Below are 25144 nucleotides of genomic sequence, written 5' to 3' on the forward strand. Positions count from 1 at the left end.
TGCTCCAAGCCCCGTCCAACCTGGCCTTGAACACCTCCAGGGATGGGGCAGCCACAGCTTCTCGGGGCAACCTGCGCCAGGGGCTCACCACCCTCACAGGGAAAAATATCTTCCTCTTGTCTATTCTAAATCTCCCCTCTTCCAGTCTGAAGCCATTCCCCCTTGCCCTATCACTACATGCCCTTGTAAAAAGTCCCTCCCCAGCTCTCCTGTAGGGCCCTTTTAGATACTGGAAGGGACTATAAGGTCTCCCCAGAGCCTTCTCCAGGCTGAACACCCCCAACTCTCTCAGCCTGTCCTCACAGCAGAGGTGCTCCAGCCCTCTGAGCATCTTCGTGGCCTCCTCTGGACCTACTCGAACAGGTCCATGTCCTTGTTATGTTGGGGGCTCCAGAGCTGGACACTGTATTTCAGGTGGGATCTCACGAGAGCGGAGCAGAGGGGCAGCACCCCCTCCCTCGCCCTGCCGGCCACGCTGCTGGGGGTGCAGCCCAGGATGGGGGTGGCTTTCTGGGCTGTGAACGCACACTGCTGGCTCATGTTGAGCTTCTCGTCAATCAGCACCCCCAGGTCCTTCTCCTCAGGCCTACTCTCGATCCATTCTCCGCCCAGCCTGTATTTGTGCTTGGGATTGCCCTGACCCAGATGTAGGACCTTGCACTTGGCCTTGTTGAAGTGCATGAGGTTGGCTTGGGCCCACCTCTCCAGCCTGTCCAGGTCCCTCTGGATGGCATCCCTCCCCTCCAGCGTGTCAACCACTCCATGCAGCTTGGGGTCATCGGGAAACTTGCGGAGGGTGCGCTCAATCCCAACATGCATGTCTCCAACAAAGATGTTAAATAGTACTGGTCCCAGTACCGACGCCTGAGGAACACCACTTGACACTGCTTGTCACATCTAATGGAATAATTAAATGCTAGTCTCTGGTGAAAAATGACACTGAATAAATGATCTAGAAGCATATCCTTAGTCTTTCAGAAGATATTCTTACTGTCTTCTCTGAGACATCTGAAGTTACTTTTAACAGCTTTGTATTGAAATCCCTTAACTCAGTGTTACTATTTTCCCTTCTTCAGTGAATCTGAACATGCGCTTTGTTTATTGTAATGCTGCTTACTGATGAGATTTAAAATAGGAGTTAGCGTTAAAATGCCATTGAAGCTTTTTCACCAACAGAAATACAAAGATGAGCAAATTCTTTTTAAAAAGGAAATTGTTAGTAAGTCGGATTCTGACCCTGGTAGCTTTAATGGCCTTTTTGTAAAGATTCAGCTCCGGTTTTATGCAGTGATAGTCAGACAGTGCTCTCAAACGTGTCCTGGTCATTAAGATTTGGTTTTAACTTTTCCATGCTGTAATGAGGTATAACAGGCCAGTTGTTGGATACGAAATGTTTCATTGATTGCAAGACCTGTGAAACAAAATACTTGGAAATCTTCTGACACTGATTAATGTAGGGGATCGAAGAGGTGTGCACATCAGAAATGTACCTGCTTTAGCTCTCGTTTGCTCTTCAGTGTGTGACATTTAGGAAGATCAAATTAGCATCTCTTGTCCTTTCAATTATGTGTAGCATTAAGTGAAAAAGAAGAAAAATCTGTTTCTAGAAAGCACAGTACATGGGAACGTTAGTTGGGGGTAGTTGACCTTTATGTAAAGAGGACTATAAAATTTCTTTCTTTTTTAAATAAACTATCAGTTGTGACTTCATTTCCTAACTCTAGTCATGTCAAGAAAATCATCCAGAATACTGTGGATTTTTCCTCTCCAAGTGAAACAAATGAACCTAATTATAGTAATGGGTTTGATTATTTTTTTTTTCTGTACCGGTAATTAGTCTTTAATTGTTCCTACAACTAATTATACCTCTTAGTGTCTTAAAATGCTTACAATATCCAGTCTGAAAGAGAAAATTAGCAAGTACATTATTAGTGGGTCATTTATCAGTTGCTTGTGTTTCTTTTAGATGAATATATGTTGCAGCTGAAATGAATTCTGTGATTTTTGTATGTATACAGAATCCAAATACAAATATATATAATTATATTTTAAGGGAGAATCATTGGTAAGGTTGGCTAAGCAACTTAAACATGTTCTTTAAAAATACCGATGAAGGGTCATTGACAATTATTAATATGACTGCTTGTGTTAAGAGGTGGTGTTTTTCTAAACTGTATTTGCTTTTGTTATGGTTATTCACTGAATAAATGAGCTATGACCTCATATCAGTGGGTAAACAATAGTAGTCGTATTTCCTTTTCATAGCATGTGAAAGATTATTTATGTGAGTATTAAACTGTTTCAAAATACTTTGCTAAACTATATGTGCTTGCTATTTAAGGAGATATTCTTTAATATAAATGAAAAATTGATTACAAAATGAACTTGCCTCATGACTATAAACATTAATTGGGTGTAGTCATTGTGCACACGCTGTTTTTCTTGTTGGGTATGAATGTCCCAAAGGCCATAGACATACATCGATGTCATCCTGGAAACTTCTAGCGACTTCAAGGAAGGCATAACCTTTGTCACCAAATGACACAGTCCCTTGGATTATTTTCTTCTACTTGGAAAATTTTACTTTAACTTGAATATTTATCTCAGGAGGCATCACGCCTCGTATTCCTCATCCCAGGAGTGCCGGTTACCGTGGGTCAGGCAGCAGAGGACGTCTGAGCTGTAGACTCTCAGTTGCCTTCCAGTGGTTCAGGTTGTCTTTCCTCGCTCCTGTTAGGTAGGTTGTGAGCAGAGCCTTTAGAGCCCAAATATGAGTGGGGGACACATGCAAGATTTTCCAGTTTTCCAAGGGAGATGTATTGTCCCAACTCTTTCAGTGCCTGCTAACCCAGATGTTAGTGATGCTCCTGGCAGTACTGTCATTTCAATTGCGCGATAAGCTATGTCACCGGTTATGGAAAGCCTACGAGAAAGAGAGAAAAGTATCGTATTATAAAAATCTACGCCAATATTTTGGAGGTGGTTTCCAAGGAAGTTTAAAATGTGCTTCGAACAGTAAACAGTAAGGCCAGTGCAGAGATGCAAATGGGCTCATTTTTTTCTGCAGAAAGGTTGAGTTTTACGAAGCTCCTAGCTCTCCCAGTGATTCTCACACCCTTCTGTCTTCTTCACCCAATGGTACTGGAAACCTTTTCTCCCCAAGCACGCTGACGTTGTGTATAGCAGAAGAAACTGTTCCTTCCTTCCAGCACAGTTCCTGTGACCTAGTTGCTCCTTGAAGAAGTATAACAAACAGCAAAGAATGCACAAATAAAATGGAGACAGTCTGTCACAGCGTCCCGTGCGGTTTCCCTGGCTGTGGAAGTGGAATATCGTATCTGACATGTTGGTCTAAGCAGCGGCCTTTGCAGAAAGGCAGTGCCAACTACAGTCTCCGTGTGTTCGGAAGCGGTCACGTGGATGAGCCTCGACACGCGTGTTTGCATTAATGTGAAGAGAGGGAGAATAGAAACACAGAGAGATAAATTGCTAAACATGCCGCCTCTGTCTGATGAGTAGCGTAATCATTATCTGGTTACTGCAAGTTTCAAGCAGTCTAATTAAAAAACTCTTTACACTCATGATTTGATCAAGACAATTTACACCCATTTTAGCAATTACTGGTATGTATCAGGCCTACTGGCTTGAGAAATTCTATTAAAAGATAAATATAAAATTGGATACATTAACATATCCTTGCAAAAACCTGCAGGAAAAATCATTTTCCTATTGGGTAAAACAATGATGAAAGGAAATTAAGAATTAGCGCCAAGACATATGGCCTGCTACAATTGACTCTGCAAGCCTGGCTAAATGGAAAGTTAACAGTCAGAAAAGCCTTTCATGTTGTCTCTTTTCGCTTCATGTTGTTGCGTTGTGTAGATGAGTATTACTGTTAACAGTAATGTTATTTATATTAAGAGCATTCTGATCAGATACTGGGGCCGTGCAGTAAGTGCTGGGCGAATGAAAGAGGAAGAACTGTTCCAAGCGTAGAAAGCTTAACTTGTTCATGCGTTTCAGCTTGGTTCCTAGAAACAGGAGTAAACCAACGTTGTTAGTAGATATGAGTTAACTGCGTGCACATCATCTTCTGAGACATAGCGAGGTGTGAGAAAGCCACGTTAAATGTTTAAGTTTAGGTGTTTCAGGTACTAGGAATCTAGTGAGACGTGGAGTTAGATGCTTTTCCATAAGTATGTTCAAAGAATCGCTGGTTTGGAGGGAAATTTAGTAGAAACTAAACTAAACTGCATGGAAACGCAGTGGACCAATTTGCTGTTACGTTTTGATGAGTGTGCCTCTGCAGGTACGTCACGCTTCACGAGTGTAACTGAATATTCCAGACGGCAAATCACAAATGTGAGCAGCGTCCAGACCAAAGACTGTCACCATAACGAAAGCTATTTTTTGCACATCTGTGCCAACCTCATAAGAAAAATAATGCCTTAATCAGAGTAATGACTGTTTAAAATCTAAAGGGGTCAGTGGGGTTCAGCTTGGAGCAACAGGAACATGTTGGCCAGTTTTCCAAGAGCGCGACTTTAGGTTCCAACTTCATTTTGCTGAAGTTGGTAAACTAGAGACCACAATTTGCGTCCTTAGTCAGCTTTGCCAAACCAGGTTACCGAGACTGCCAGGTCAGTAAATGCTTCTGAACATGATGTGCCGAATAAGATTCATCTGAAGGTTCATAGGCACTGTTAGTCACTGCCATACTGGGAAAGTGGATTGTAATGCAGCGCAAGATAAAAATGCACGTGACTGTAGGAGTGTTAGTTTGCTGCTGCTGAACTGTGGGGCTTTTTTTTTTTTTTTTTTCTTTTGGTTTCAGCTTTTTTAGGCCTGCTCTTAGTTAGACCTACTGTTAATTATTAATACTACTGCAAGCCATGGGTTTGCTATCTGCCTAGTAATGTAGTTCTTCTTGATTGTGTAGTTGCGACAGGCCACTGGATGCTCTCCCTAATTTCTCCCAGGTCTTCCGTTCAAATGTGGTTAATTCGCATTGAGTTGTGCTCAGTATTGTTCTTCCGATCTGTTCCTTGGCTTCCGATGTGGCTGCGCACAGGAATCATCTGTCAGGCACTTTGTTGTCTGTCTGCCATTCCTCCTGAATGTGCCCAGAAGCTCCTTCCAAAAACCATAATTTTTCTTGCTATGTGGGAGCTTCTGTAGGTTAAGGCATCTCCATTTTCAATTATTCCAGACATCTGACAAGTGACTATCTGTGGTAAATATGGATTACATGCTCAAATTCAGCAGCAGATGAAAGATGATCTAGCAGAAGCAAGCTAAAAATCGATTTTTGGCTGCAAGTACTCTATGTCTGGCCTGTGGACGTGCTAGGCAATTAGGTGAAGAAAACAGAACTCTTCCCATCTGACTTCATCACTTCTCTTCCTGCCTTTTTCCATTCTCCATTTAGTTTTGCTTTTCTAAGGATAAGGAAGGAAAAGTTGCCTCCTTGGGTGGCTCCTGTTATTATTCTTATGTCTATAAACCAAAATTACATTGACAGTGCATTGTGGAGGCTCGTTTCGAAACATACCATGAACAAGCATACATTATGAGCTTTCCGAAAGGTATCTTCTAGAAAACAGATCTTCAGATCAGAGAGGCCAAGGCATCCACACTTGACATTAGGGCTGGAAGTCAGGGCAGGGGGAGGTTGTGGGAGCACAAAACTCTTTTGGGAACCCCTGTCCCAGTGTTTCCCTTCCCTCAGCACCTACCTGCAAAAGACAATGCCGAAGAGTGGCTTGGAAAGGTGGCCCAAAGCTGGCATCCACCCAGCAGCCCTGAAAAGGTTTGGTCAGCCTTGTACTGGTTGTAGGAGCCCTGATGGATGTGGGGATGAGGGATGCTGCAAACTTTTCTCTTTGAGGTGAAGATTTTGAAATATAGCAGAAATGAGAGAAAAAAAAAAAAAGTCTGTGTTGACCTTATTCCTGTATCTCTGCCAGTTTAACAGAATAGAAGTCCACTTTATACTCAAGATGTGGTCCAGAGAGAGAGATCTCAAGATGCTGATGGCTGGGGAAGGACAAGTTAGCGCATTGTGAGAGTTATTAGTTAGTTCATCACACTTTCTGCTTAGCTCCTGGCTCCAGGGCTCCTCTACAGCCTCACCTGAAAAAAAGGAATAGTACCTCGGTTTTAACCCTCACCAAAAGCTGTTCTCATCACTCCCCTTTTAGGGAGTTCGTTCCATTCTACTTCTGGCATCTTGTTTTAGTAGATTAACGATGCTTTTTCTTGCATCAGCAGGAGTGAGCTTCAACATAAAGCCAAGAGGTGTTAAACGTTCCCAGGGGGTGACTGGGATGCAGGCAAATTCCCTCGTGCAGAGGATGATGAAGGGAGCACTGGGGTTGCTGCCGGCGTTGGAGATAGGGGCGTACTGGAGCACTGTGGTCTCCAGGGATCGGAGCCCAGTTTGTGAAACGAAGCGCAAGTCCAGTAACGCCGGAGAAGCCGTGCCCAGCAAAGGGGCTGCGTGGCTTTTTTTTTTTCTGCTCGAGTGCTTCGAAAAAAATGGATGTCCTCCATCTCGGGGGACGAATTGGATGTTTTTGTTTTGAAGCTTTGCCTTCCTGCGTGCCACCTTGTAATATAGGGAGCTGCTGGTGGGGAAAGTCACAAACCAGCGAGTGTTCCATAACGTTCTTTACACAAAACAGAGGAACAGTCTGAAAAAGTAAGGGGGGGGGGGGGGGGGACACACTATAATCGTGCAGTTTACAGGGATGTTGTGATAATAAGAGCTGTTGATCTGTGAAATTCACGTACTTTAGTTTGTAATTATGCAGTTGCCCGTGTACGCTGAAACGAAGCCTCAGGTCGCCGGGTCAGACCAGTGCTGCTTTAATGATTTCTCTCCAGCCAAAATTGTGGCAGATCACCACGTTTTTGTGGGAGGCAGTAACAGAATCACTCGGACGGCTATTTTAGCCTTTGTACTTGTCTCAAGATTGCTGTCGTATTTAGTGCTGTGCGGTAGATTTTCTTTCAAATTAAATTGTTGTAAGGACTAACAGGTTACTAAAGCATAAACAAAACCCAAGAGTTTGAAAGGAAACCTGCTGATTAAAATGTGCTGAGATCTAATGAGCGGAGGTAGAGGGAGTACATTCATATTCCTCTTCTTGACTGGAAGTGACTGAAGTGGAGGAAACAAAATACCTGCGACATGCAAAACATTTCTGAGAAGATCTCCACTGAGAATAAAAAGGTATTGATGAAAAACTAACAGCGGTGGTGTCTCCCAAACGATCGTTCTAGGACATTGTGTTCTCTCTCCTCCTCTCTGTGTAGGTAAATGAATAATCCGTGACCGACATGAGAATGTCTGGGAAGGGGGAATTGGGATCGCTGGAGTGAGATGAGGGGGAAGCAGCCTCTGGGGAGTGTCTCCATCCCTGGAGAAAGTTGCTTTCTTTTCAGTTTCTGCTGTTACTTTACTGGAGAAAGAGAGGCAACGCTGCAGCATGTTACATTTGAATAATACAGATTTACTTGGGGATGGTGCAAACTGGGGAAAAAAAAAAAAAAAAGCAACTGTATTGAGAATTCCATTAATGCACAGTAGTCTTTTCTCAAAGGCAGGGTAGCAGTTTAAGGTATACGGCCTACTGTCTTTAAATTCAGCTGGGCAAACCTCTTAGAATTGAAATTTTCTTGGTGCTTATTAGCACACTTTAGGGATTCACATGAAAGCAGGCGGGGGTTGGAGAATGACCGCATCTTGGCTGAGACACCCTTGAGCATGTTTTACGTTTTGGTTTTGTCTGGCTTGGCAGGGGAGACTGATGAAGAAATAAGAAACCGGAGTAAAAACGCATCTTTCTGTAAATGTGTTCCTGTATAGGAACGGGAGCACTTCGGGCTTGTGTAAACCACTTGGGTCCCTGTACCATCCCCACAGTTTTACCAGTACAACTGTCCTACTGTAACACTGGACCAGCTAGGGAACTAATCCGGTACAAGACTACCAATTTATGGACATCTTTAACCTCTCTCAGTTCTCAAATCCAGTTCGCCTTTTAGCTATAAATAGCGGTGCTGAAGGAGCAGCAGGGATGGGGACGGCCAGCTCAGGGAGGTTGGGGTGGGCGTAGCAGCCACACTTCCTAAGGGACCTTCACCGCGAACATCAGCGTATTAGTATTTGGGCATGATTTCACTAAAGTTTAAACTAACTTTTTCAACGTTGCAGCTAAAAGCATATCCATTTTGACTGAAAGGACAAAAAGCGGCCGTTTGTCAAGCTGCAGTATTTTGGTCATGTTCAACCATGTGCCCATCCCTCAGCTCCAGCGTAGCCATGCAGGGAAGAGGGATGGAGGAGGATCTTTATGAGCCTCCCAGCTCCCATGACCTGTGGAGACTGGGACTTGTGTCTTCTCACATTCGATTTATGAATGATGTGAAGCTCTCTCAGATACGTGAAGTGGGAACCCACCCCCCCAGTGTAGTTCAGCTACAACCAGAAGGATTTTTGATGGCTGTGCCTTATTAATGACAACGCTTATGGCATCCCACAGCATCTGAGAAAGAAAACTCATTGTCCATGTTCAGACGGAGAACTGAGTGGAGGCTGGAAGAAGGTGAGAGGGAGACAGAGAACATGGGAGCTTTTCTATGCACAGATTAAGTCAACTTTTAAATGCACAGGAGATTAGGTCCTGGCAAACAAGCTCAAAGCTGGCTTGTTCTTAAGAAAACGTACGGAACAGGACCTGGATAAAGCACAGTGAACAATGTCAGGCTCGCCAAGAAGGCAAAGGTATATAGAGCTCACATTTAAATGTGCTTTTTAAATTAGACTTAGATTTAAATCTAAATCCGTAGATTTTAAAAAAGTGAACTTGAAATAATGTGAACAAATTATCTTGCTTTAGACAATTTTTAATGTATGCAGACATCACGGTAGCGATGTGTAATCACACTGATTGATTCAACTTCAAGTTCATTGTGGTCCTTCAGCAGAAAGCTTGGGAGACTGAAAAAAGATTGTAGGATATATTGCTCCAGTGTCCGTAGCCATCTACATCAAATAACTACACTATTTTTAAAAATAACAGAAATAATTCTGGAGGGGTATCAAGTACCTGCTTTAGACATGAGGAAAATACTATGTTATTATCAAAAAATTGCTGGTATTTTGAAGTCGAAATGTTTCATTTTCATTATGTTTCTTACATCACGATCTGCATCTCCAAACGCAATTACAAAGCACCATTGTCATAGTAAAGCCTAACAGCAATTGAATTTGATTGACTTAGTAATCAGCCTTTCTTCTTCCAAAATTGGAAGCCCTCTTTCTTCAAAGGTGGTTGAATCTCAGAAGTTTAAGTGCGTTTCCATTATGGTTGTGTGTATTGAACCTGGATGCAGGCTTTTCCGTAATGGTGTTTGATTTCGTTACAGATGTTTCCTGAGACAGAGGTAGAGAAGTAAATAGGGCTGGAGATGGAAACCTGATGGGAGTCTTAGTCCGGTTCCCAAATGACAGCAGGAGCTCAAGTGGTTTGCCAGATCACTTTTTCGGTGTTACGAAACTTAAGTCGCTTTCAAAAGGTGAAAGTGTAATTTGAGGACTAAGTCACTGGTATTCACCACAGGAATACATCTAGCAAGGGTACCATAAGCCCAAACTGGGGTATGGGTGTGCTGGTAAGGCACGTTCATCCTCCCTTGCTTACCTAGCTCCGCGGATGATTACAAAGAGGTCGTTAGTCTAAAATACCGCATTGCGCCTTTTTTTGCTATCTGTCGCCCTTGGATCAGGGTGAGAGACAAGTCTCTGCGCTTCTGTGAGTGCTGCGGTGGTGTCTGAGCCCCCTGCCTGATTGAGCTACGAGAAGTGGAGAGGCAGAGAGAGAAAGAGAGACGGTAGTCTTGTCTCTTCAGTCTTAATGCTGTCCTAAATAGGTGTGCTTTGTTCATCACGCAGCGAATCCCGAGAAACGTTATTCCCCGAGGACAGGTCTGTGGCAGTCTTTTGAAACGTGCCGCAGCTGCGTGCGTGAGCCTCAGAAATGGGGGGTAGCAGGCGGTCCTTCAAGCTGCGCAAGCATAAAGTTGGGGGGGGGGGGGGAATAAAAAACCTCTTCTTTGGAAATTGGCTTTAAAATCTCCTCTTAAAAACTTGTGGGCCTAGATCTTTGATTTCCAATCAAGGTGAGGGGCTCACTCAAACTCGGTGGGGGTCGTAAGTCACATTAATCCTCTGAGTACATTTCCAGCAATTTAAATTACCTGAACATTTCTTTTTATTACGGATGATTCTTGATCTCTCTGTTTGTACTTCCGTGGATTTCAATCATAATGTAATATGAATTGATTTCTGTCCCTGAGAGCTAATGACAGACCCAGTTTCTTTGAAATGCTCAAATTGGTTATACCGTGTATCTCATGCAAAGCCAAAGGACTTATTATCCAGGATAAAGCTAGCACCTAGATGGGGAGGTTAAACCCAAATCCCTTTGTTGGCTTCCCGGTGGTTTCAAATCCGCTAAAATGGTTAAGATATTTGAGTAAGTGTACTAAATCATAAAAAAAAAAAAAAACCAAAAAAAACCAACACAACAACAACAAAAAAAAACAACCCTATGTGATCCTACGTGGTGAATTTTATGTTCTCCAGATTCAGGACTATCACAAGGAAGACCCGGTTGCCCAGTGGAGGCCGAGTGGGTCGATGCAAGATGCTGGGTGCTTCCTCTTGATTTACCCTCATCCCCGTTCTGCTCAGCACCCGGGGGGGCAGGATCTCAGTTCGAAATTGCTGGCTAACATATGACTGTTACTGAAAAGCATTTATCTGAGCAGAGCAATTGAAAATAGAAGTCAAGATTATTTCTAGCAACTGTACTTTTTTTTTTTTTTTTTTTTTTTAAGATTAAGTGACATCGATTTTGCTCTGCATTACATTGTTGGACAAGTTTGTGTGTGGTGATGCTTGGTCCTGTCAATGGAAGTATTTTGGAAGTCAATTCCATAGTGTCGTGTCCTTTTCTTCTTCTCAGCCTGCTCTGGAGCAGAGCTGTCAGTACGGGTGTCCCCCAGAGCTCCTAAGCTGCATCCTTCCCCATCCTCCATATCCCCCTCGCTGTAATCGTGCTTCCCCTGTGCCTTTTCACTCATAGACCACCACACGTTCTCTCTGGATCTGTTTCTGTCTCTGCTGTTTGGCTGTCTTCACTCTGTAAACTCTTGAAAACCGAGAAGCGCGTAATATATTACACATATATTACACAATCCATATGTTCTGGTTTAAACGGAGTTACTCTGGCTTAAGATGGCACGGATGAATATCAGATGTGGTCTTTGAGTCTTAATGTGCAAATAAAGTCTAAATCAAGCGATACAAGGTTTAATCTTGTTTTAAACGCACCTTTACCCCAGCAGCGCGCGCAGTAGCAGAGCACAGGTTGAATCCGTTCTGGCTAGGTAGGAAGAAACGACAGACGTTTTTTCCAGTAATTCATGTAATCGTTTTGCAAGGTAGGTATTAGTTGCAAAGGAGACAATGAACTGCTTTCCCTAACCCGCTAATCATTGCTAGCGTGTTAATAACATGCTGGTTTTACACTTGCCTTTAACAGCTCTGCGAAGCACGTTGTGCTGCTTTGCACGGTATGGATACTTTGCACCGGTACTTGTAGGCGCCAGGAATGTCAGTGCCCCTCCAGTGTAATTACATGTTCTCATTTTCGTTGTTTCCAGGTTTATTCCGATTTATCGGGGACCAAGTCATACATACAAGATACAGAGGCTGACGGAATCCACTTGTTACTCGTTCAGAATACAGGCGGTCAATGATGCTGGGGAAGGACCTTTCTCAGAAATATGTACCTTCTGCACAACTAAGTCAGTCCCACCTGCAATCAAAGGTATGTAATAGATTTATTATTTTTTTTTTTACGTATGCAGAAGTAAAATGTAATTATTTCAGTAACTGGTGAGTAAGCAGTGAGTTTGTAAGGGTTAGCAGAGGTATGCAATAACACATGAAAAATCCATTTGTGCTGCTTGTATTTTTCTGCGAATTGTGAATTAGCATTATGGTGAGAAGTTAAATTATCCCCCCAAAATTCATATACGCAGTGGTTGGTATAATATTCATATTGTTGTTATACATAAACCATTAAAATGCTGGTGCTAACAATACTGTTCACCAGCGATTGCTCTGAATTATGGCAGCACTTCTCTAAGGGATGTAACACCTGTAGTATATATATGTACATACCAACTTAAGCATTAGTAAAGTTTAGCGTTGTTTTTAGTTGTGTAGGCGATGTTCAGTGCAGCACTTCAGAGTTTATTTTTCCTTTAATTTATAAAATAACAATTTTTCACATACATAGAGCATTCAATTCTTTATCTCACTTAGCATGTGTTCCGCTAGAAGAACAAAAAGTTCTTCTAATTAAATGAAGTTTTGTAATGAAATTTTTTTTACTTTCTGTAAATTTTGCCCTAAGTAATGTTGCTCCTTCCTTCCGAGGAGAACTGTTCTGAAGACAGAGGATTCGCTATATCGGCTGTCAGATAAACTGAGCTGAAATCAGATGCACCTTTATTTTTTCTCGTGTGCTTAAAACTCCTCTGTCGAGCAGTACCATTTACTGGGAGAAACCGCAACTCTTAGTTTGTCAGGGGGGGTTCATTTGCTCCGGTGTGTTTAAAACCTGGCTTGGGTGATTTTTGACACCATTCATGATCAAAGATTTAGAGAGGGGAAGGCACTGCCAGGGTGTGGCTTCCCTGGTCCCCAGGCTACCTGCTCTGAATCGCCCCCGGGAAGAGCAATGCTCTGGAGCGCAGAGAGACCGTCGGGAGATTGGCTTCACGACACTAAAATCAGCGTATGCCAGAATCCCACCTTCTTTTCTACCTGGATCTGGATATCCCCTGGGTTTTGGCATGTCCTTCAGTGTCGTTTCTGGAAGAAGATATCTCTGTGTTTGGTGTAAAGTTCAAGGGTAAATATACGTACCCAACAGTGGATTGTCCCCATTGAGTTGTAAGAGATGCTGCCCGGCAAAGCGAAGGGAGCTCGTGCTAGATGAACCGGGTGGGCGCAGGTGACGGTAGCAGGGAGGAGATGCTTCACGGCTTCAGCGTCATCTGCAAGTTATCAGTGCCTGGGCACAGGCGCGTGTCACTCAGATGCCGAGTCCATCTTGCCGTTGCTTCTCTTAGCTGCGCCGAGTAGCTAAAACTAGCGCAGGAATGCCTGCGTGCGCTGCGGTCACATTTTCGTTTTGTTGGATACAGATCCGTTTTATTCGATTCAGATCTCAACCAGGGTTTTGTTTTGAACTCCCTCTCTGCCTGTTTAGTTCCTCTTAAATATGACTCATGCTCTGGACCGATTGTCAAGCAGTTAAGATTCGGTGCAGATACCGGGTCGTGTGTGGGCTGGGACCACAGGTACATTGCAAAATACTGGCTTTCACACAGAAAAGAGCACAACAAAAACTCCGTTAGTGAACACAGCCGTGGGGAGGTAATGCTATAGGGAAGAGAGATCTGTCGAGGCAAAATGATGGTGTTGATTCCCTTCCGTGTTCAGAGCAATACAAAGGAATGTAGGTGATACACGAACAACTGTACCGAGTTTATCAGAAGCACATGTTTATTATCGTATAAAGTATCCAAATTACTCATTTAGTGATGCCAACCCTAAAATAGCATTATTGTTAATGGCAGTGTTTTGTAAGTGTCAGACAAAAATCTACGTGAGGAAGAGGGAAAATAATTGAGAATGTTGTTGTCAGCTGAGATGAAGGCGTCTGTTATCAGTCTCTCAACACTGGCAGATGTGCAGAGAGAAGCAAATGGATATTGATTACATTTGAGTCCGCATATGATTCATGTTGTTCCTCTTGGGTGGTAACGAATTAGTTTAAAATTCATGTAATGTATGCAGAAGCATTTGTTTCTTTGATAGATACTCCTGTTGCCTGTTTTCCTAGGTGTGGGAATCTATATTGCCTTTAACAAGCTCATGTCCTTGCACGTGTGCACGTTAACCACATTGGTGAAGTGTTTAGTGCTGTTTTTTCTCCCTTTTTCATTTTTTGGTCATGTGCTGGCTTGCTCTGCCCGATAGAGAGGCTGGTGGACCCTGGCTGCTGTTGCAGTTGTTTTGATGCCTTCCAGTGGCAGATGTTTAGTTGTACATATAAACATGCTGCTGCCGTTGGTACGCTGCTGGGCTCACCTGCAAGCTTGCCGTCAGGCATAGTATGGTATCTTTTGGATCTTAGCTGGTGAGTGATGCTCTCCCAAGGACGGCAGCATTGTAACAGCTGACAAATTGAATTTCTCTAGAGTTCTAGTGAAAGCACCTGGACAGGCTGGAGAGTTGGGCAGAGAGAAACCTTATGAAATTCAGCAAAGGCAAGTGTAGGGTCCTGCACCTGGGGAGGAATGCATCAGTACAGGTTAGGGGCTGACCTCCTGGAGAGCAGCTCTGTGGAAAGGGACCTGGGAGTCCTGGTGGACGACAAGTTGACCGTGAGCCAGTAATGTGCCCTGGTGGCCAGGAAGGCCAGTGGCATCCTGGGGTGCATCAAGAAGAGTGTGGCCAGCAGGTCGAAGGAGGTTATCCTCTCCCTCTTCTCTGCCCTGATGAGGCCACATCTGGAGTACTGTGTCCAGTTCTGGGCTCCCCGGTTCAAGAAGGACAGGGATCTGCTGGAGGGGTTCCCGCAAAGGGCTACGAAGATGATGAGGGGACTGGAGCATCTTTCTTATGAGGAAAGGCTGAGGGACATGGGGCTTTTTAGCCTGGAGAAGAGAAGACTGAGGGCGGATCTTCTCAATGCTTATCAATACTTACAGGGAGGGTGCCGGGGGGATGGGAACAGTCCTTTTTCAGTGGTGCCCAGTGACAGGACAAGAGGGAACGGGCACAAACTTGAACATGGGAAGTTCCATGAGGAGGGACTTCTTTGCTGTGCGGGCGGCAGAGCACTGGCACAGCTGCCCCGAATGGTGAGGGAGTCTCCCCCTCTGGAGCCATTCCAAACCCGCCTGGAGGTGTCCTGTGCCACTGCTGGAGGTGCCCCTGCTCTGGCGGGGGGTGGGACTGGGGGAGCTCCAGAGGGCCCTTCCGACCCCGACCACTCTGGGATTCTGTAAGCCTGGCTAGAAATATCGGGTCTGACCACCTGAATTTCAGGCTCAGAGTTAGCTATGAGTCCAAGTCTTTAAAATTATGCTTGTACTTTGGCTTTCCAGGCTGGACTTAATCCCTAATACAGAAGATTATTTAGCTTCCCTTCTCACATTCCTTCTCCTGTTTTTCCTGAATGAAATGTTTTATGTTATTCCTCTCTTTCAATGATGTGTAGCATGGGAGGAATAGGCAGGCGTCTCCACTGGCACAGATGTTTTCTCAGAACTTCACAAAATCGCTGCTTTTATTAATGCCAGTGTAAATTGTGTGTTGGCTTCTGCTTTGAAAAGATCAGTGCACACCATTGCAATTGAATTTTAAAAGTTCAAAGTTTTTTATCACATCCACTCCCCCTTTCTAGCGGCTCACACAGCTGATGGATGAGAGATGCTCTAACAGCTCACTGTCCTTCTGCAGGAGTGATCTAAATCCTACGGTAGACTTCTTAGGAGCTTGTTAATCAGCTCCAAATCTCACGCAATTTTCTGTGAGCAGTGTTTGTTATTGTTTAATACCACAAGAATCCTGAACTGCTTAATCAGGCAAGACTGTCCTGAAATAAATGTGACTTTTGAGTGACTTAAAAATCTAGCCCCAGTTTTACTTCTTTCATCCAGTGGCGATAGCAATTTGATTTTTGGCTACAGAAATAGAGTACAGATTCTGTGCTACTGGCCCCTGTGATGTCCTGAATTTCTCTTTTTAAAATATTCTTGTATATTACAGTGTGCGTAAAATGAACAGGATTTCAATGCAGTCTTTATATTAAATGTTAACGCATTTAATTTTATTGTAGCCCCTCGGGTGACACAGCTGGGAGGAAACGCCTGTGAAATTACCTGGGAAATGGTCCCACCCATGAAGGGAGATCCTGTTGGTTATGTTCTGCAGGTACTGGTTGGAAGAGAATCTGAATACAAGCAGGTAGGAAAATGGTCTCGTTGATATTGCTAAATTGATGATATAACGGAAATGGTTTTGAACATTTGCTGTGCTGCTTCAGCCGTGTTGAATTACACCCTATGGTGATGCATCATGAACTTTGGTAAAGGCTGAGTCAAAATTAAGGGCTGTAATAGGTTGTTTTGTCCCCAGAGGGATTATATAGAACATCATTATCTTATTGGAATGATTTACACTCTGTCCGTAGTTAATCGCTATTTCTAACTGTAAAGTTACAATTCTGTCCACCCGTGCTTTCTTCGGAACTATCTGATTCTAAGCATTGTCTGAAGATGAAGTAGGTAGCTTATCTTCCTCATTCACTAAGCCAATTCCAAGACCCTCCATCAAGTATTTCCGTCAAGTGCATGACTTTTAGTTGGTTTGTTCAGCCATCCCATTCCTGTCTAAGGTTTTGATGCAAGGACGTGTAAACTGCTGTATATCAGCTGCCCCACAGAAACTGTCCATTCTTGCACCATGGGAGCAAAGTGAATGAAGTACAGCTGATCCTTCTTTCCTTGTCTATCATGATTAGAGACCACAAGTGGACATTTCCGCAGAGCACCTGAAAGAGAACAAGTCAGTCACAGCTAGAACTTTTGTTTCATCTATCACAACTCTATGTGATTTACAGTGCACTTCAACTGTGCCCTGTCTTAGTAGCATAGAATAGTTTGGGTTGGAAGGGACAGTCATCTAGTCCACACACTCCCCAGCAATGAGCAGGGACATCTTCAACTAGATCAGGTTTCTCAGAGCCCTGTCCAACCTGACCACAAACGTTTCCAGGGATGGGGCATCTACCACCTCTCTGGGCAACCTGGGCCAGTGTCTCACCACCCTCATAGTGGAAAATTTCTTCCTTATATGTAGTCTAAATCTTCCATCTTTTAGTTTAAAGCCATTACCCCTTGTCCTATTGCAACAGGCTCTGCTAAAAAGTTTGGCCTCATCTTTGCTGTAGGCCCCTTTTAAGGCTGCTATAAGGTCTCCCCGGAGCCTTCTCTTCTCCAGTCTGAACAACCCCAACTCTCTCAGCCTGTCCTCACGGGAGAGGTGTTCCAGTCCTCTGATCCTCTTTGTGGCCCTCCTCTGGACCCGCTCCAATAGGTCCATGTCTTTCCTGTGCTGAGGACTTTGCTCCCCCCGTCCCCGTCTTGACATCCATCCACTCGAGAGGTGTGGGGAGAGAAATTGCCAGTGAAGACTGAGGCAAAAAAGTTGTTGAGTACCTCAGACTTCTCGTCCATTGTTACCGGTTTGCCAGTCTTGCTCATCGGGGGGGATATGCTTTCTTTGACCTTCCTTTTCTGGCTGACATAGCTGTAGAAGCCCTTATTATTCTTTGTGTCCCTTGCCAAGTTCAGCTCCAGCTGACTGTGCATTTCCTTCTTGCCCTTTAGTTTGACCAGCAGGTCTCGACTCAGCCATGCTGGTCCCTTGCCTTCCTTTCCTGATTTCTGACACCTGGGGATCAAGAGCTCTTCCACGCTAAGGAAAGCGTCCTTAAAGATCTGCCAGCTCTGTTCTGCTCCCTTTTCCCTCAGGGCAGTTTCCCAGGGGGTCCTATTGACTAACTCCTTGAAAAGCTGGAATTTTGCCTTCCTAAAATTCAGGGTCCTGACTTTACTCTTTGCCTGACCCGTATCCCTCAGGACTGTGAACTCCACCAGTGCATGATCATCATGGCCCAGGCTGCCTCCAGTCTTGACGTCACCAATTAGCTCACTTGCGTTGGTGACCAACGGGTCCAGTATTGCATCCCCTCTGGTGGGGCTGTCTATTACCTGCCTTAAGTATTTATGTCAATTTAGGAGTCTCCTGGATTGCCTACAGCTCACCGTGATACTTTTCCAGTAGATGTGTGGTTGGTTGAAGTCCCCTGGCAGGATGAGAGCCTGCGAGCATGATGCCTCCCACAGCTGGAGTAAGAAGGCTTTGTCAATATGCTCCCCTTGATCATGCGACTTGTAGTAGACACCAACCACAAGGTTCCTGTTGTTGCCTTGGTCTCTTGATTCTTACCCATAGGCTTTCAACCTGGTCATGGCTGTTCTTCAGAGGCAGCTCTTCCCACTCTAGCCATTTCTTGATGTAGAGAGCACTGCCTCCGCTCCTCCTTCCTCGCCTGTCCCTTCTGAACTGTCCTGCCTGTCTTCTCCCTGTCCTTTCTCCCATTGTCATATGGATTCCAAATAAATCCAAATTAGGGAATGAGATGTGTTAAACCTTAAATTAAATTCTTAAAGATGTGAATAAGGTAGTACTTTGCACCTGTCTTTGCTCCTCTCCAGTCTATTTTTGAGTGTTACTGCAAAGTAATGAATTATCAAAAATAAAATAAATAAGTTCATGTGGGTACTAAAGATTTGGAAACCTAACTATTGTTATTGTCGGGAAACATTTTTGGTGCTGGTATGGGTAATAAAACCTCCGTGTACTGTGTTGGCCTGAAAATGTCAGTGGTAAGTGGATAAGTGGACCCATTTTGCTGTTGTCTGATTTATAAAGTAGCCTTGATGTACAGCCTCCACATACAGCGCTGATAAGCATAGCTTCAGTGCTTAAAATGTTCTGGATGTCCTTGGGCGGAATTTGGCACAGCTTCATGTTCCTTCAAGGTAGGTGATGGCTTGTCTTCACAGTCAAGAAATTGTGGTATGAAAAATCCCGGCAATAACGGAAATAAAAAGTACCTTCGGGGTCTTATGTTGAAGGTCTTCATTTCTCATGAAGCATGACCCTGCTGAGGGGTGTTTTGTTTGAGTTTTCACAAGTGACTCACTAGAAGAAGCTCCCGGCTGGGGTGCTCGAAGCTGATGCTGTGACTTCTGTAGTTGGGCTGGCTGATAACCAGCTGTGGGAAACGGGGGAGTCTCGCTGTTGCACGGTCTCAGAAATCAGTTATACCCATCAAAATTATTGAGCTTCATCACAAATGTGGGTGACTTCTCAGCACTGGGGCACATCACTGACTTGCTGTCCATTACCTGAGCTGCAGTAGCTGTGTGTGCACGCTCTTAGCTCCTGTTATAGAATCATAGAATGGTTTAGGTTGGAAGGGACCTTGAAGATCATCTCGTTCCACCCCCCTGCCCTGGGCAGGGACACCTCCCCCCAGCCCAGGTTGCTCCAAGCCCCATCCAACCTGGCCTTGAACACCTCCAGGGATGGGGCAGCCACAGCTCCTCTGGGCAACCTGTGCCAGGGGCTCACCACCCTCACAGGGAAAAATATCTTCCTGACATCTAATCCAAATCTCCCCTCTTCCAGTTTGAAGCCATTCCCCCTTGCGCTATCACTACATGCCCTTCTAAAAAGTCCCTCCCCAGCTCTCCTGTAGGGCCCCTTTAGATACTGGAAGGAGCTATAAGGTCTCCCCAGAGCCTTCTCTTCTCCAGGCTGAGCAACCCCAACTCTCTCAGCCTGTCCTCACAGCAGAGGTGCTCTAGGTTGATATTTTTTTTTTTTTTTTTTTTTATACATCATTTTGAATTTACTTCTCAAGATGGAATTTACCTCCTCAAGGCCACAGAGCATTCGCAAACGCTACAGCCTGTACGGAAGCCCATGGAGAGACACTGGCTGAGAGCTCAGAGGGACCACTAACAGCCCCGTAAGGAACGGGCTGATGGGTGCGAGCAAGCGCGGGGGTGTCTGGGGCAGCGGTGCGGGACCAGCTGCCTTCAAACCTGCATGCCCTTCTAAAAAGTCCCTCTCCAGCTTTCTTGTAGGGCCTCTTTAGATACTGGAAGGCCACTATATGGTCTCCCCAGAGCCTTCTCTTCTCCAGGCTGAACACCCCCAACTCTCTCTCAGCCCGTCCTCACAGCAGAGGTGCTCCAGCCCTCTGAGCATCTTCGTGGCCTCCGCTGGACCCGCTCCAACATGTCCATGTCCTTCTTATGTTGGGGGCTCCAGAGCTGGACACCATATTCCAGGTGGGATCTCACGAGAGCGGAGCAGAGGGGCAGCACCCCCTCCCTCGCCCTGCTGGCCACGCTGCTGGGGGTGCAGCCCAGGATGGGGGTGGCTTTCTGGGCATATGTGAATTTGAGACAAAATATATCAACATCTTTCAGTGATTTTCTGGCTGATGCATTTCACTTGACCTTTGCTGTGGCATGTGAGCGATGACTTGCTGCTCTTTAGCTGAAAAATAATTTTAGCGATATGTTAAGCGCAAGTCCTAAATTTACTGTTAAATCTGTTTTGTTCCCTGCAAGTGACATATATATTTTGCATATGCATCTCAGGGGCCATATTATATTAGAAAAGCTTTGCAAATTGTTTTGAAGGGTTGCACAAATGAAAAATATTGTAGATTTTCAGGCTATTCAATGCACCCATGAGAAAGATCAACGTCTTAAGCGACTGGAGTTTCTATAGGAGTCGCCAGTGCATTTTGCAAGTCCCAGGGATAGTATAGCTGGAGAAGAAGGAGAAAAATAGTTGCATGAAATAGTTATTTATGTCCCGCTGGCATGGAAATAAATGCAACAAATAGCTATTTCAGGTTGTTTCTGGGCTGTGCAGGACTTCATATCGCATGTAGGGTCGCTCATCCTCAGGTGCTTTCACCTTCTCTCACCCTGCAGGACACGGTTGTCTCTGTTCCGTGACATGTTTTACACCAGCCCAAACGCAGATGAGAAGAGTTTCATAGAATAAAAATCCACTTTGAAAATTACCTTAAAATTGAAACTTTTCAACTAATGAAGGTATAAAGCTGTTTCTCTGTAACAAGTCTTTAGTCCTATCAATAGATCACTTTATCTGCAGCAATTTAAAGGCAACTAAGGCAAGATTTTGACCAGTTTTAATTAGGAAAACACGTTACAAATCCACGGAGCTGCGTCTCCCTGCCTGCGCCCAGTTGATTGACTTCAGATGAATGAATACAGCCGATAGGAGACCAAAACCAGTTTCCTCATTTTATCTTAAAGCCTTAATTCTTGCTTTCAGTGTTTAAATGAGTAAAAGCTTATGAGTGTAAGTTCACATGCAGGTGTCTCCTGGAGCAGAACAAACCAATTAAAGGGCAAAGCATTTACTAAGCGTTACCATCTGTCGAAGTGACTATGCACAGCAGAAATCAAGATGATGATGAATGTCAATCTCTTCTTTGTATAGGGAATGGGAGAAGGTTTGATTTATATCTCTGTTTCTTCCCCAGGAAATTTCACAAAGATACTGTTATTCTGACAAACATTTTAGGAAGATGACAATATGATTTTTGTGATACTGGCTTAGCATTCATACTGCTTTATGTATTTTAAACGGGTGTGATGGTGTTTTATTAACAAGAATGCTGTATGCTTTACATCGTAGATTTTAGTCTTTTCATCCAAATAAAAAGCTTGGGATAGGAAGATCCTATCATTGTGAAAACTGAGTTAGAACTTGTTAATCATGATTGTATTTGACTGTGCAATAGGCAACTATATCCTGTGACTGTTTGGGGAACAGTTGTGCGCACAAGTTTTGGTCTCCCAATTGAGCAGCTGAGGGGGGTCGAGTCTCCGAGGAGCCAGCCCTTCGTCAGAGCTGTCCGTGGGAAATGAGCACTCGGTTTTAAAGCTTCTTTATCCTTAAATTGTTTGCCAGTGAGGCAAAATGTTCTGCTGTGGAAATTTCCGAGAATTTGGAGGCCGTGGTGTTTCATCAGCTCCTGCCACATCTCTTCTGGAAGAAAAAAGCCCCCAAACGCTTTCCAAAAGAAGAAAAGATATGGGTGGATGCACTGGGGGTGTGAAAAATCCCCCAACGATGCAGTGGGAAACCTCCTTGGGTCTGCAGTGAGAAGTGAACGCCTGGGAGAACCCGGTTGGTCTTACCAAGCTCTAATTTTTATTATTCTTTTTCCTTTGTTGCAGACTCTATAGACACACAATCTCTGAAACGCGTTTAGTGCACTGTTGGTTTGGTAAATCAGCAAAAAATAGGTTTTATTTCTCAACTTTAAATAGCAAGTCAAAGGCGCTGCCAAAATACAACATAATTGTGCAGTGCTCATTGGCGTTTATTATTAGCGCTACCTGCACTGAGTATTTTCCTCTGCCTCCTGATGACAATCATGTGTCATGAGACGGAGCAAATAATTTCCTCTCTTTAGAGTTTTCCAGTGCATCCCACCTCGCGGAAGGTGATCTGAAGGGCTCTTGTTTGCTTTGTTTAGGAGACGAGGCTGCCCACACCACCCTTAAGGGTTTACGAGCATCTCAACAGTGGAGTGAGTGAAGCTGATTTTGTGTTTGGAGAAAGTAATAAGCCAGTTTCTTAAAAGAGAAATCTGTCAGATGACTTAGAAGAAATTAAACCTTTCAAGTGAACGTGGTTTCTAAATAGATTGCCTCTGATTCTCGATTTTCTTATCACCATACTAAATAGGCTTCTATTAATTATTAAATACGCTGGTCATCTCAGCGGAGTGCAACAGCCAGGTATGGTTATCTTATACTTTCCAATGTGTCACTCATAGGGCAATTGGGGCTGTCGTTTTCATTATTTGGAAAAGATGGAGGGGGGTTGGAATTATTTAGTGACGGGGGTGAAATGGAGAAATACTTGCCTACAGGAATTCTCTGAGCTGTCTGGCTTGATCACTAGGATCAAATGCCCTAAGAGGCTTCAGCAGCAGTTTATTACTTGTGATGATATTTTTCATTGAGGGAGCCAGGCAAAAAGCTCATCTTGTTTTTATTATTTTCTCGGGTAACTAAACAGAAACGCTGGTTTTAGGAACTGCAAGTGTTAAATTGGATAGCCACTTTATTTTGACTTGTTGGCCACCAAAGCATGATGTGCCACATACAGGAAAAAAAAAAAAGTATGCTGCTTTATATAGTCATATTTGGTTTAATATTAGTTTAGCAAATTTAAACACCTTGTACGTAATTGTCAAATGAATTTGTTTTGCCTCTCTGTTGTGTGCGTGAAGTCCATTCGCAGAGCGTGGCTGTGTTCACAGCCGAGCGGGTGTCTTTGTGCGGAGGGCGTCCTGCCTTGGCTTAGCCTGCTCCTACAGGTACTGGTGGGGACAGCACTGAGCTGGAGCCAGTAATGTCCCCACGGCGCTCGCTGCAGCCGGGCGCGGAGGACACAGAGGCTACTGTCAGAAGTGGATGCTAATTAAGCACCAGAATTTTGTTACCTCTTACTGAGGAAGGACATAGACCCACTGGTGCTAAATACTTGGCAAACCACTGGAAGCAGGACAATTTCCACCACCTTCCTAGCTCTACTGCGGGAAATGTTTTGTCTTTATCATTACTGAATATTAATTCATGTATTCATTCGCTTTCAACCATTTCTCGGACTTCAGTGATGCACTCTTCTCTCACTCGACTGTCTGGCCTTTGTCCGAGGAGTGCTGTCGACGAGCTGGCTTGAGTGAACGTCGTCATCTGTATTTATTAGACTGTAATGAAGATACAGGTCTTTGATTTAGCCAAACTCAGCCTCCAGTTACGCTGGTATTCACCACCCTGACGGAACAAAACCAGTGAAAAAACAATTAACTGGACAGGTTTTTTCAGTACAAAGACAGGTTGTATATATCTCATCCTTAGTATCTGTTAAATGTAATTTATGAAGATTAGATTGTAAACTTTTCATTAAGTGTCATTATTTGGATTTTACTGGATTTTTATTTTGTTCTAAAAAGGGGCCATATTAGTTGCAAAGGTTCATTTATGGCAAAGGCATGTAGAGCTCCTTCTGATTACACATTTTGAAATGAAATTAATAATTACAACAGCACCAGGAAACATAGCTTGCTTACAGTTGTTTTCTAAGGATAGATGCTTTGAGTCACCACGTCTCAGAGTCTAAAGAAATGGGAGTTAGGTGGGTCCTCCAAGTAGAAGAATCCTGACTCTGGTCCTGTGGAAGAACACATCCTTTGTTAATTACATGCCGAATCTACATTTCCATGCCAAATGCACACAACTTTTCTTTGCACGATCATTACTATTTGGGAGTAAACGGGAGTGTTAACCACCTACAAGATGTAGGATTGACGACGGAGTTAGGTGGACAGGTGCCCACAAGAGGTGGGTATTGGAAATGGAATCGCCATTGGAAAATATAGCAGCAGAGGGGGGTGGAAAGAGGTACGTTTTGCAAACAGATGTTTCAACCTTCACGTTATTTCTACGGACTGCTACAGCACTTGCAGTTTTGTTTTCCCCGCAATTACTGTAACTTAATGACTCACTTTTGATTGGCGTTGGGACGACAAGCAAAGACGACAAGAAAGGCAACACTGCGTAGCCGTGGTAAGCGCAGAGATTGGCGGTATGAACTTGTTGTATTCCTGTCGCTGGAGCTGGAGGGAACTTCCTGTGAGTGCTGAGCCTACCTGGGGAAGGTAACATCGCTTTGTTCTCACATCGCTTCGTGATCTGTGCCTCGGGGCCGAGACACATGGGCCAGGTAGAGGACTTCTACTTAGTCTGGAAACATGGAGTCACCATCATCCAAACTATATTTGGAAAATCTGTGGAAGTTTAAGAGGAGAGAACGAATGAAAGAAAACCCTTAATCTTTTATCCCAGACCTTCTCAAGAAATCGGCGCCTGGCTTTTGAACCGAGGGATGAGTCTCGGGGGCGAGCCCGGGCAGGAGAGCTGGACTCTCTAAGTGGTGTTTAGCTCAGCGTGTCTCTTCTTTTTCCTCCTGTATGTCTTACTCCAGAGTCACGCACAGGAAGTCCTCTGTAGGCTCAGGTTTAATTTCCCTCTTGTTACCCTTTTCTAAGTTGAGTTCTTACCTCCCGGAGGGCAGAGATGCTCTCAGCCTTCCGCTCCCGCAGCGAGGAGGAGGAAACCGGCCAAATGAGCAGGGGAAGAAGTGTCTGAAGTTCAGGATGTTTGGGGTTTGGTGGTTGTTTTTTTTTTTTTTTTTTCCCAGCAGACACAGGCACTTTGTGACACGTTTTTCATTTCATAAACTACCAGTTTCCACACCCCGCCATTATATAAATTGTTGACTGGTTATTTG

At 44.2% G+C, this 25144-nt stretch overlaps 1 protein-coding gene across 1 annotated transcript in view; it reads left to right on the forward strand.

Annotated features, from left to right (window-relative positions):
* FNDC3B (fibronectin type III domain containing 3B) overlaps nucleotides 1-25144 on the forward strand; it is a gene marked incomplete at its 5' end in the record, with an annotated part of 174282 nt that overhangs the window by 147917 nt on the left and 1221 nt on the right. Inside the window, 2 exons of the mRNA XM_082487273.1 lie at nucleotides 11734-11900; nucleotides 15993-16120. Of these exons, the coding sequence (XP_082343399.1) occupies nucleotides 11734-11900; nucleotides 15993-16120 (295 nt within the window). The remainder of the gene's footprint in view (nucleotides 1-11733; nucleotides 11901-15992; nucleotides 16121-25144) is intronic.

This window comes from Vanellus vanellus (assembly GCF_965231255.1).
Source record: "Vanellus vanellus genome assembly, chromosome: 8".
In the NCBI taxonomy this organism is placed as follows: domain Eukaryota; kingdom Metazoa; phylum Chordata; class Aves; order Charadriiformes; family Charadriidae; genus Vanellus; species Vanellus vanellus.